The sequence below is a fragment of the Astyanax mexicanus genome, chromosome 13, assembly GCF_023375975.1.
Source record: "Astyanax mexicanus isolate ESR-SI-001 chromosome 13, AstMex3_surface, whole genome shotgun sequence".
Classification (NCBI taxonomy): Eukaryota; Metazoa; Chordata; class Actinopteri; order Characiformes; family Acestrorhamphidae; genus Astyanax; species Astyanax mexicanus.
In genome coordinates, this window is record NC_064420.1 from 31,495,158 (window position 1) to 31,508,002 (window position 12,845).

General features: G+C 36.2%; 1 protein-coding gene across 2 annotated transcripts in view; it reads right to left on the minus strand.

Moving 5' to 3' along the window:
• The window catches only part of rbbp8l (retinoblastoma binding protein 8-like), a 28,759-nt gene extending 21,260 nt beyond the window's left edge, over nt 1-7,499 (minus strand). Inside the window, exons 1-3 of one of the 2 annotated variants that reach the window (XM_007250778.4) lie at nt 7,276-7,499; nt 1,378-1,451; nt 50-92 (exon numbers count right to left, since the gene is read on the minus strand). In XM_007250778.4, coding sequence (XP_007250840.3) covers nt 50-92; nt 1,378-1,444 — 110 coding nt within the window. In that variant the 5' untranslated portion in view covers nt 1,445-1,451; nt 7,276-7,499. Of the gene's footprint in view, nt 1-49; nt 93-1,377; nt 1,452-2,735; nt 2,850-7,275 lie in introns of those variants that run through there. The other variant, XM_049462926.1, reaches the window with a different exon arrangement.
• Nucleotides 7,500-12,845: the final 5,346 nt, after the last annotated feature.

A 12,845-nucleotide genomic window follows, 5' to 3' on the forward strand; every position in this document is an offset into this window, starting at 1 on the left:
AGCAAACCTATAGCCTGCTCAAACCTAAAATGATAAAACTGGTACTCACCAGGTTTTCATGTTGGTTAGTTCCAGCACCTTCTCTTGCCATCCTTTTGAAAAAGGGAAGAACAATATGAAACACTGTAACTGTTTAAAATACCTTATATCTGAATATAAAAACTGTAGTTTTGGAAAATTTACTTATATTGTGTCCCATGATTTTTTCCATGTCCCATGGAAGCCACTTATACATTTAATGTGTATCTGATTTTTGCATTCCTAGTCTGTACGCATGGACAATTCTAGCCAGATTCTACCAGTCCCAATCCTTACCAACCACTGCGCTGTCCACAGGGAATTCTTAAATATTTAAATCGATTGATATGTTTTTTTTATGAAAAATCTAAATGAAAAACTGAAATGTCTAAAGGTCAATTTAAGTAACCATTTCCACATCATAGATTTATGTTGTTCTACATTTGTGATAGTGGGCTCATATTTTAGTGATCTATAGTGCACAGGTCAACTGCGGCTTGTGCAGCTAGATTTAGGGTGTGTCTGTGTGTCTTTGGTACTGTAAGGCACAAAAAATACACCTTGCACAGCTTGCAAATGCTCAAAATGTGTGAACTAATTCTCTTAATTAATTATGGGTTTGTTTTGGGCGTAACAAGAAATATACCAATCTGTGTGTCTCCTGCCATTTCCTTTAAGAACCAGGTGAGCTCTGACTTTGGCACATTGAAATTTTAACAGTGCGGCGCTTTTGTGCTTCTCAGCAGAGGATACTGACTGATACTGTTCACGCAGTAGCTCATTTAAGGGAACGACAATGTTATTTTATTCATTATTCTGTTTATTGTTTAGTTAAAAGTCGGGTTTGCGCTCTGCAGGGCTGGGAGCATGGCTCACCTACAGGAATGGGCGACTGACTGTTGTCTAGGCTCATTTCAGTCAGTGGTGCACCTGTGTTTTCTACCGCCTAAATAGCAACACGCCATAAATTTAACTAAACACACCTCATTTCAAGACTACCACCCCATCAGTGTAGATTTATTCATAAACTCCAACACTATTTTAATAGAGACTGTTGAAAAAGAGACTGTTAAGAAAAAGTATTGTTACACAGTGTTTATATAAAATTGAAACAACTACAAACTCAAAAGGCACATTATGTTAAAAATGACCAATCAGGAAATCTGACATTTTTAAATAAATTCTCTAGGCATGCCTAGAGAAGGTTTAAATAACCTGTTAGCACATATTAAATGCCTGTACCAATAATAAACACATGAGAGAACACATAAAGCTAGCTTATAAAGTGGGATAAGCAGTAGATCAGTCTGACATTAGCTCAGTGCAGCTCATTCATTCAAAGCTGAGCCTCAGTCTCACCTTCCACCTCCTGCTCATGGACCTCCTTCAGCTTATGCAGAAGTTCTGTAAAGCCCTGCATAGCCATCCTCGTCCTGCACAGCGGAGAAACAGAGAGAAAGGTCGTCATACAGTTGTAGCTAATGAGTTTAGTTACACTTAACTCTGTCGTCTGTGGCTTATCACAAAATAAAAGCTATCATCAACACATCAAGGCCAAACTGCTGCACTGCAAATGTGGCAACAGCGCTCACACGTGACTTAACTCAAGCTTTCAAGCTCCATGCTTTCCATCGCAGGTAGAAAAGTACAATTGTATAGGTTAGGTTTTGGTTTATGTTGAGGTGTGGTAAGTTAAGTCTAGGTTTAGGCTGAGGTGTAGGGTATAGGTTAAGTTTAGGTTTAGGTTGAAGAGTAATAAGTTATGTCTAGATTTAGGTTGAGGTGTAGGGTATAGGTTAAGTTTAGGTCTAGGTGTGGGGTACAGTTTAAGTTTAGATTTAAACTGAGGTATAGTGAGTTAAGTCTATGTTTAATTTAAGGGTTAAGGTTAATTGGTTAAGTTTAGGTTTAGGTGTAGGGTATATGTTAAGTATAGGTTGAGGTGTAGAGTATTGGTGAAGTTTAGATTTAGGTTGAAGTGTAATAAGTTAAGTCGAAGTTTAGATTAAGGTGTAGGTTCAGGTAATAAAATTATACTGGTTATTATAATGACCAAACAATATTATATATGTGCCATATTTCGCACATTCTACAAATTCTGAAATCTTCTTTTTGTCAAATATGTGTGAATATTTCTTGAGATCAGTTTGCTTTCAGCTGGATTTATTTTTGATTATACAATATTGCTGGCATCTAGCTTTCAGTTAGCTATCGTATCCTCTCTGTGTTAGCCTATATAAGCAAATTAGTCATTCCAGAGCTGATAAACAACATCTGTGACAGGAAGCGATTTTATTTTTCACCACACTGTAGCTTTTCTGTTTTTTTTTGGCCACCTCAGCTTTACCCTGCCATACTAGCAGAGGAAACTTCAGAGAGGAGATATTGGGAACAATTACGACCGGACCTGGTCAGACTGGTTCTTCCACACCGCTACAGGCATAACTTTATTAGTGTGTGTGTGTGTGTGTGTGTGTGTGCTGTATGTATATGAGAGAGAGAGAGAGAGAGAAACAGAAGAGCGTGAGAAAGAGGGCGGGTTAACGTTAACAAGAAGCACACAAACAAAAAGACGGAATAGCTGTTTAGAGTATGCCCACTAATACGCTCTTATATCAGCCATGAAAGAAAGGAGATTACACATGTTATTTAGAGTTAATGCCATAAGGATAATAATACGTCTCGCAATCTTATCTCAAACACTGTCAGGAAATCACCTTTCTGCACACTGTGTTTTTGGACTGGCGGAGTCCTGCGATTGGGATTTTTTTGGGATCAAATTACTAAACAAACATCCAACTAACTGCCTGATCAGACAGATCCAGTTCTGCTTATTGTCATGCCCTGGAATCTAAACAAGGAGGGAGAGAGAGAGAGAAAAAAAAAAGGAAATAAAAAAATAGCAAGAAATATGCCACAGCTTTAACCTCTAGAAAATAAATATATTGCAAATATTACAAATTTGGAAGAAATTGGTAATTTGCTTTACTTTTGTAAGTTATGTGTAAGTTATAAGTGCTTTAATGAATAAAGAAATATATGCCTATATAAAACATGGTTTAGTTTTTATGTATGCTATATAAGAACCACTTTTGGCACCATAAAAAACATTTTAATAGATGCGTAATTTATACACATGATTAAGAAGCACCTTTAATAAACTGCACCTGAAGTAAGGCCCTATATGTCTTCATTTAAAACATGAAGGAGCCTCAAAGGAGAACTCCGTTGTGAAATGGAGTTAGGGGGTAGTGAAACATGCTAATAAGTACAAACGTTTGTTAAATATCCCATCTCCATTCACCCCCAGAATTCTGAAATACAGCAGCCCTTTTAGTCGATGCTCCCAACAGCCTTATAATGCTAGTGATAGGGGCATAAAGTTGGCCATGCAAATAAATCTCTATTTTTACACCATTAAACAGCTCAAAATTATATTTCAATATTTCAATCATTGACATATGAACAAAGTTATTCAGAGTGGTTGTTGAAACTTGGTGGCTAAAATTGGTGGCTAATTGCTCAGAAAATTTTGATCTGAAAATCTTCATACAGGTGTTGATATTGTTAAAGGTACAAATGTATTACTATTGTAAGTCATTTTATGTACCTTTTAATGTCTGTCTAAACAAAACACTTTACTTAAAAGACTTGACTGTGTTAATGTAAAAAAAGTTAATTAAATAAACAAATAAGTAAATCAAACAAATTTTATTATTAACTGATTGATTTTTAGTAACTGACCAGGTTAATTATTCTTTATTTTTCTCCATCCAACATTCTGCATTTTACTTCAATTGTCTTATTAAATTATCTTATCATCCTCTAGCGTTTTAATTAAATAGGCGGTATTTGCTAGAGCAACTAATACATGCAAATGATAAAGCATTTTTTTTTTTTTTTGGCAGAGCTGTATTGACATGCTCAGGGAGCTGTACAGGGTGTGGTCCACTCACTTTTTTCGAAGTCTCTGCATTTTGTGTTGTGTTTTATTAATACAATAAGCTTTCAAACTATTAATAACATATCAATAAGGAAGCAGTAGTAATGAACTATATCTATTCATGTAACACATTAGCAATGTCCTGACTCAACAATATATTAGCTTAACGTTCAAATATTCAAATGATACGTACTTAAAGTCTTAAATATCAAGAATGGATGTCTGCAGTGTAACTTCACATGTCAACACCGTGACTACTTAATGTAACACTTCAACAATATATATATGATTATTGTAACAGCAACATATATGATTAATGTAACATCAACAATATATTTGATTCATGTAACATATCAACAATACATCATTGTTACTGATGGACACTGTATCTGCTTAATGTAACATTTGAACAATAAGTATCTGCTTAATGTACTATGCAATCACTATATCTGCTTAATGTAACACATCAACAATATATCAGCTTAATGTAGCATTTAGCAATAAATGTAACATATGTTTGCAAAATATATATCTGCTTAATCTAACACATTAATACCGTATCTGCTTAATGTAACACGTAAACACTGTATCTGCTTAAAATAACACTTCAACAATATATCTGCTTAGTGTAACACTTTGCAATATATGTAATATGAGTATGCAATATATATATATATATATATATATATATATATATATATATATATATATATATATATATATATATATATCTGCTTAATGTAACACAAACACTGTATCTGCTTATTGTAACACATCAGCAATATATCTGCTTAATGTAACACACCAGCAATATGTATCTGCTTAATGTAACACATACTTAATGTATCTGCTTAATGTAACACATCCTTATTGTATCTGCTTAATGTAACACATACTTAATATATCTGCTTATTGTAACACATCAGCAACATGTATCTGCCTAATGTAACACATCATCAATATATGTGTCTGCTTAATGTAACACTTTAGCAATATATGCATTTGCTTAATGTAACACATCAGCAATATGTCTCTGCCTAACTTAACACATCAACAATATATGTTTTTGGTTAATGTAACACATCATCAATATATGTGTCTGCTTAATGTAACACATCAGCAATAAATACACTTAGCAATATATGCAATATATGTATCTGCTTAATGTAACACTTCAACACTACATCTGCTCAGTGTAACACATCAACAATATATTTACTCATTGTTATAAATATATATATATATATATATATATATATATATATATATATATATATATATATATATATTTACATACATTTAAATTTACATATATATTTACTTAAGGATATTTTATATTTCACTAATATAAATCTGTTACTGATAGAAATAAAATTTTCATAAAAAAACTACACAAAAGAGATTTTTTTTTTAAGAAAAAGAGCCAGTAAGTTTTAAGTCATGATCTTTATCTGTACTTAACCAGGAAGACGTACTTAAGTAGATTCCCCCTCCCCACCCCAACACTTTCCTGCGTGTTGGGATATGTCAGCTAAGTGTCCCATGTTACGGGGAAAGAGCAAGAGAGAACCTGCCTCAGAGCTCAGATATTAACCTATCACACACATCTCACCCCCCCCCCCTCTCTATCTTTCTCTCTCTCTGTCACACACACACGTACCAGCATACACTTACACAAATGCTTGCACCCCCACAAACATAGGATGTTCATTCACACACACCTACAAACAGTATGGAGCTGATATTACCGATGTCTGTTTGCAAGTGATGGAAAAGCCATGCTGATGTGAACTGAATATGAAGGAATGTAAAATAACTGTATTAAAGTGTCTGAAAAGCATGAATGACTCAGACCCCAACAGACACGTCTGAGACACTTCATTTATCATGAGAAAATATGACAATGAGCAATACAAAAACTATTAAGCATGACACAACTGCACTTAAAGTAACAGTGCTTAGATTAGATTGAAATAAACAGCATTGTAATAAACAGCATCAACGTACTTTGTTATAAAAACACACAATGATCTGACATTTATTGCCTTGCTGCTAATGGTGCTGATACAAGAGCTACTGCGAACATGGAGTTATCACAACAACAAACTCAGTCTTCATCTGTTAAATCATGCATCATTAAACCAAACACAAAAACACAAAAATATAAATAAAGAGAGCTTGCAATCTAAAGTACTAGTACACAAGAATCCTGTCTATAATCACTGCATTTACAGTATCTGTTCAAAAAGGAGACCACACCACAGTGCACGTTTTAAAAGTACTCTTCTGCATGCCCACTGTTGCTACACATTCTTACCAGACTGATCTCTAAATCTCCCAAGCATTGAGGATGTCACATGCCAGTTTTTTTATTAGTTGTCTTAACTGCATATAGAGTTATTAATAATATGCTGTGTATAGGGATATTACAATATAAACACAAATAAGCAGCATAGCTAAATTGAAATTGCAGAAATTGTTGATTATTTGAGATACATTCACTAATTGTTCAGGCATGATTGCATGAATATGTACAGTAAAGTCATACAGAAGCAGTATGATATCATTCTCATCCATTTAAGAAGAAAAAACTCAATGGTCTTATAATTTAAGATTTATTTTCTGTCCGCCAACTGAAGCTTAACAGAGGATGGATGATGCAGCAGGACAATGACACAAAACATAGAAGTAAATCAAGAACTGAATGTCTTCAACAGAAGAGAATACGCCTTCTGGAGAGTCCTGACCTCAAACCAATTGAGACGCTGTGGCATCATGACCTCAAGAGAGCGATTCACACCAGATATCCCAAGAATAATGCTGAACTGAAACTGTTTTATGAAGAGAAATGGTCAAAATTCCTCCTGAAACGTTTGGTTGAGGTTATTGCTGCCAAAGGAGGGTAAACCAATTATTAAATCCAAAGGTTGACATGCGTATTCCACCCTGCACTGTGAATGATAACATGCTGTGTTCAGATTGTGTTTGTCTATTGTTGTGACTTAGATGAAGATCAGAACACATTTAATGACCAATTTATGCAGAAATGCCAAGTAATCCCAAAGGGTTCACATACTTTTTCTCGCAACTGTACCTCCCCCATCTCCACCCTCCCTCCAATCAGCAAACCTCTAAACTGCAAGAATCTTCATTGTTATGTTCCATACCAGTTCATAATCAATGAAAATGATAATATAAGGACAATTACACAAAATAACTCATATCATATGAATGAAAGGCCTTATTTTACAGTGAGCTCCTTCAAACTGCCTCTCCTCTCTCAGTTTATCAGATGAAGTGAATGCCACACTCACCTTGTGCCAACCTGAGGAATGCAAAACCCACAGCCAGCAGCTGTCAGTCAGCTCCCAGCAAGTCCCGCCAATGCCTGCCAACACAGCAACGCCCCCCCAGACCCCCTAAATGAGTCCCACCTGACGACCACGTTGGAGTGACCAGTTCTAAGTAAGAGCCAAAAAAACACACAACAGCAAGGTTAGGAGAATGTGCTTCTTTCACCCTGCACAGCTTTCCTCTCCTCTATTCTCCTTCTCCTCCCTCCACCTCTCTCTCTCCTCCCTCCCTCCAACCCTCCACCCGCACAGGAGAACAGGTCGGTGCAGTTCCCAGCCTGAACATACAAACACCAGTTTCTCCCTGGATAAACCGGTCCTGCTGAAATCCCACTAAACCTGACCGACCAGATCTGTGCAGGCAAGGAGAGGAGAAAAAAGGAGAAAAAAATAGAAAGGATATACAGAAGCCCTAACACAACAAAGCCGCTTTATTCTGCATTGATTTGGCCAGGCAGGAAGAGAAAAGTGAACCCAAGAGAGAGAAGAGAGAAAAAGAGGTACTCGCTCTACATCACAGCAGACCTAATACTGTGAGAAATTGCACAAATTTGTGAAATATTCACAATATACAGTATTTCATGTCATTAGGCCTAAGCAAATTCTCTGCATGCATGTATGAAACTGAAGTTTGTGCTAAGTTGCAATATACAATATATGTTTTATAACACCAAAGGCCCTTTTTTAGCGATAGGCGAGTCCTCAACCGCACATGACACAGCTTGATTTAGGGCGTGTCAATGTGTGTTTGGTATTGCTCTGCTTGAAACGCGCAAAAGGCATAAACAAATTTTCTTAATTAATCACGGATGTGTTTTGAGAATAACGTGAAATAAATGAGATCCAGGTGTGCTCTGACTTTTCTGCTCTTCTTAGCAAAGGAAACTGACCTGCATGTTCACGCTGCGAAGGTATTCTAAGCGCAAACGGCGCAACTGCGTAGCTAAGATAGTTATGGACGTTCGTTTGTTGACTGTTGTCAGGGTTTAAATTAGTCAGTGGTGCACCTGTGTTTTCCACCGCCAAGATAGCAAAGCGCCAGAAATGAACACACCTCATTTCCAGTGAGGTAAAACCATAGACTGTATATAAGTATGGACAGAACGTCCCCATTCAATGTTTTAAAACCAAACAAACCCAGCCCACCCCCTCAATTACTCTTTGTGTTTTACCGTCATTTTCGCCAAGCAAGTTACTTACCTAACCTGAGTTGGCTAGCCTAGTCAACTAGTTAGCTAGCGCTAAGTACCTAACGCTAGGTTAAAAACCTAACCTAGATACCAAAATTAAGGAGAAGAACAAAGTATGAATACAAATGAATTGATGGAGGGAAATTACCGAAAAACCTTTCCTTGAGGGTTTCTTAAACCAGGTAACTGCTGAACAAGCCATTGCTTTACTTTAGAAATGTCATTTTTAACAGTAAAATCCGAATGTCAGAAAGATCTCACCACAGTGGGGCATTCACGCTCTCAGGTGACCTGTCAATCAATTTGCCCTCAGCTGCCATGTTCTCCCAAAAGCTAAGTAACATTAAAGCGGCAGTCTGTATTATTTTGTCTCTCGCTGCTTTTAGACTCTTTGGCCAGTTTTCTCCGCTACAACTGAACATTCTCCCTGATTTTAGACTCTTTGGTCTGTTTTCCGCACTACAACTGAACACTCTCGCCGCTTTTAGACTCTTTAGCCCGTTTTCTCCGCTACAACTGAACACTCTCGCCGCTTTTAGACTGTTTGGTACGTTTTCTTGCTGCAGCTGAACACTCTCGTCGCTTTTAGACTCTTTGGTCCGTTTTCTCCGCTGCAACTAAACACTCTAGCTGCTTTTAGACTCTTTGGCCCGTTTTCTCCGCTACAAGTGAACACTTTAGCCGCTTTTAGACTCTTTGGCCCATTTTTTCCGCAACAATTGAACACTCTCGTCGCTTTCAGACTCTTTGGCCCATTTTCTCCGCTACAACTGAACACTCTCGCCGTTTTTTGACTCTTTGGCCCGTTTTTTCCGCTACAACTGAACACTCTCGTCGCATTTAGACTCTTTGGCCCGTTTTCTCCGCTACAACTGAGCAATCTCGCCCCTTTTAGACTCTTTGCCCATACATATATACAGTCTATGGGTAAAACTAAACTGTTCACGGGCTGTAAGTGTAACTGGTTTTATTTTGTTTATTTATTTTTCATACAAAATCTTCATATTTCATGTGCTAGCATTTTTTTCTAAATTGCATTAACTTGCATTAAAATAATTATTTTCCATGATTTTTTAATTATTTTATTGTATGTTATTTTTCTCCATTCCTCCCGGGGGCGCTGTGTCTCTTGTGTTCAGCTAGTCTCTCCTCAGTTGGCTGAGTGCACTCCTGGAGAGAGGTTTGTAAAGCTCAGGCTATAGTTAAAAGTGTCTAAAAAAGATCACTATGTGTTAAAAAGTGTTAAAAAATAGTTTAATATAACGTGAAGGCCTTATAAGTTTAATATTTTGGATGTTTTAAAGATGGATGGTGTGTATTTCTGCTTAAATCTTTAAGTGTATGTGTGAGAAGTGTTAGCTAACTACAGCTGCCAGTGCTTAGTACAATACTAACCCTCCCTCCATTTTGTGTGGTTTTGGTTATCATGCAGAGATTTATGCAGGCAGACACGAGGCTGGATGCTGTTTCTCACTACTTTCTTATACATCCAGGTATGCTCTTTATTGTTTTATTAGTTTAAAGTATTCAGCTCAATTGATCAGTTTTCATGATTTAAAAACGCTTCATATAAAAGTACATTAAAAAGTTGGTATTAAAAAGGGAATTCGTTTAAAATATTATAAATAAGGTTAAGTTAAAAGATGAATAATTAATATTGTACATATACAAGTGTGCTTTTTTATTTATATATCAGAATTTTGTTTTAGTGTGTATGAAGTGAATTTGTCAAATATGTATAAGTAGTCATTTTCATATTAAAATATTTTATATATACTGTGAAAGAAATTGTTTTATGTATTCTTCTATTGGCTGTCATTTATTTATTTATTTTTTATTGATAAGTGATCGTATCGTATGTATGTAACTATACTGCAAATTTATTATGCAAGTTTGAAGATCAAAAAAAAAAAAAAAAGAATAAGTATTTTTTTCGTATGAAACTTCTTCTGCTTGCCCTAATTAATGTAATCAACAAATAATATGAAAATGGTTCATCTCAGATATTTGCAACCACCCTCTGCAAAAACTAAACTAAAACAAAATTGCAATGTTATGTTTCAGTGTTATGTAAAACTACTGTTTTGTATGTTTGTATGTATGTTGAACATATTTTTTTTATGAAAAACGAGTGAATTATCCTAATTAAACCATTACCTGTTAGAGGTAAGAAACACTATTGCACTAAATATTAATTATATTGATAGTTATCGCAATGGAGTTAGTTATAAAATATTCACATGGCTTGTTAGGATTTTTTTTTTTTAGATATCTTTTGGATAATTAAAAATGCGGTGGCTCAGTATGACCTGGGAACACCACTGCTGGTTCTGACAAATGAACATAATAGGAGGGTTAAATAGTATATGCTATGTTCAGTTGGCTGAGAGCACTGCTGGAGAGAGAGGGATTTGTGCAGGCAGACATGAGGCTGGATGCTATGTCTCACTACTTTTCTACTATCTTATACATTCAGGTAAATAAAAGATTCCCGGATTGGTACCAGCAAGAGTTCTTGATTATTTCTTCTACTCAAAACAATGCAGAGGAACGGTGGCGGGGCTTCTTGATCGTCTGGGCCCGGTACATAAGATAGCAATGAACATCACCACTTGCCTTGCACAGGTAGTAAGATAGGAGCCCAAATGTTTATTTCTACTCCTTGCTGACACATATGTGAAACATCATAAGAATATGACTCTCTGGAACAGATAAACATAAACCTATTGATACCATGCCACGCCACTAAATTTGGGTTAATGCAAATAGACAGTTCATGATTTAATGCTTACATAGTGTTTTAAGGTAGGATATTAATGTCTATTGCCATAAAGCCATATATACTGACAATCCAAAAGTCATAGGACAGGAACTACTAGTTGTAAGTGTTGCAATATGTCTCGTGCAGTATTTGTCCTAATCTAATTTTGTCTAATTAATGACTGAATAAATGCTTACTGCTTCTATTTTCCTCGAAGCGGACTTCGAACATATGTAGGGTTTCATGTTCCAAAAATAGTCAGTCAGTATTTTTTGCGACATCATTTCTAGTCTCTATTCATATCTTTAACAAAACAGGAACAGCCTGTTTAACAAAGAGCATGTTCACTAATACAGACTCTTTCTGGTACTATTCACTCAATTAAGTATCACCAAATAATTGTAATTTTAAATTAAAGCTTTCGTAATGCTCCATTTACTTACATGAGATTGGGCACAATTGACATTTGTGTTGCTGCCAACAACCAGAGGGTGTGATACGTTGTCTTGAACACTCTTAAGGTGTTTTCACACTAGCACCATTTTGACCAGTTAAAATAGACTGTTTGTACCCTTAGTGTGGTTTATTTTAGCCGGTGTGAAAATAGTAATCAAAGCAAAGCAACCATACCAAGACCTGTGAGAATATGTGGTCTCAGTCCAGTTCCAAACAAACTCTGGAGTGGTTTGTTTGTAGTGTAAATGTGATCCGGTCTCAATCCAACCCAACTATTAAATATACTTACTATTAATGTTTGAGCTACACGGCTGTTCAGGTGCAGTTTAACCTGATACATGGGCCAGATTATTACCATAGCTATGAACATATTTGTCTCTACTTCTGCTCCATGCTAAGCTGTTTATAAATTAAATGCTGTTTGTGCAGCGTTCACTACTTGTTCACTACTCACTACTACTGTGTTTGAAAGCGCAGGTGCAAATTTACTCCGTTCAGTGTTCAGTGAACAAGAATATACACTGGTATTGAACAAAGCACCTTCTTCCTGTATTTACTTTCTTGCTTTGTGCCAGAATTTGTTGGGTCACATTTTGGTGTGTTTTAGTTTTTGCCCGTGTGAAAACAAACCAGACCATGGGATAAATCAAACAAATTCTTTAACTAATTCAGACCAGAGGAGTGAACTACAGGTTTGAAAATGCTTTTATACACTCTTGGGCCAGTTGTTCAAAAAATGTAATCCGGATCAAAATTATCCAGATTTGGTAATCACATTTTTTGCTATCCAGTATCAGGTGATCTGTCTTACTTTTAAGCCAGTTTTTCAAAGCAATATTGGATTGGATCAACCTGATCCAGAAACACAGTTTTCAGGATTACCTAATCCGGATTACCAGCTATGTAAAAAACAGATAGAAGAACCAACAGGGGTTGATGACTCCTTTTCTTGCAGTAACAAGATACTGCTTATTGCAAAACAATACGAGCAATCGAGTGTTCTGCAGAGACGCTTTGCATGCCTTAACTATTTGCGAGTCGAACCACAGGGAGCATGCAACATAACACTTGCATGTATTGTCCTGCCCAATGTTGCTACCAGACGCAATGTCCCTCTCTGTGAT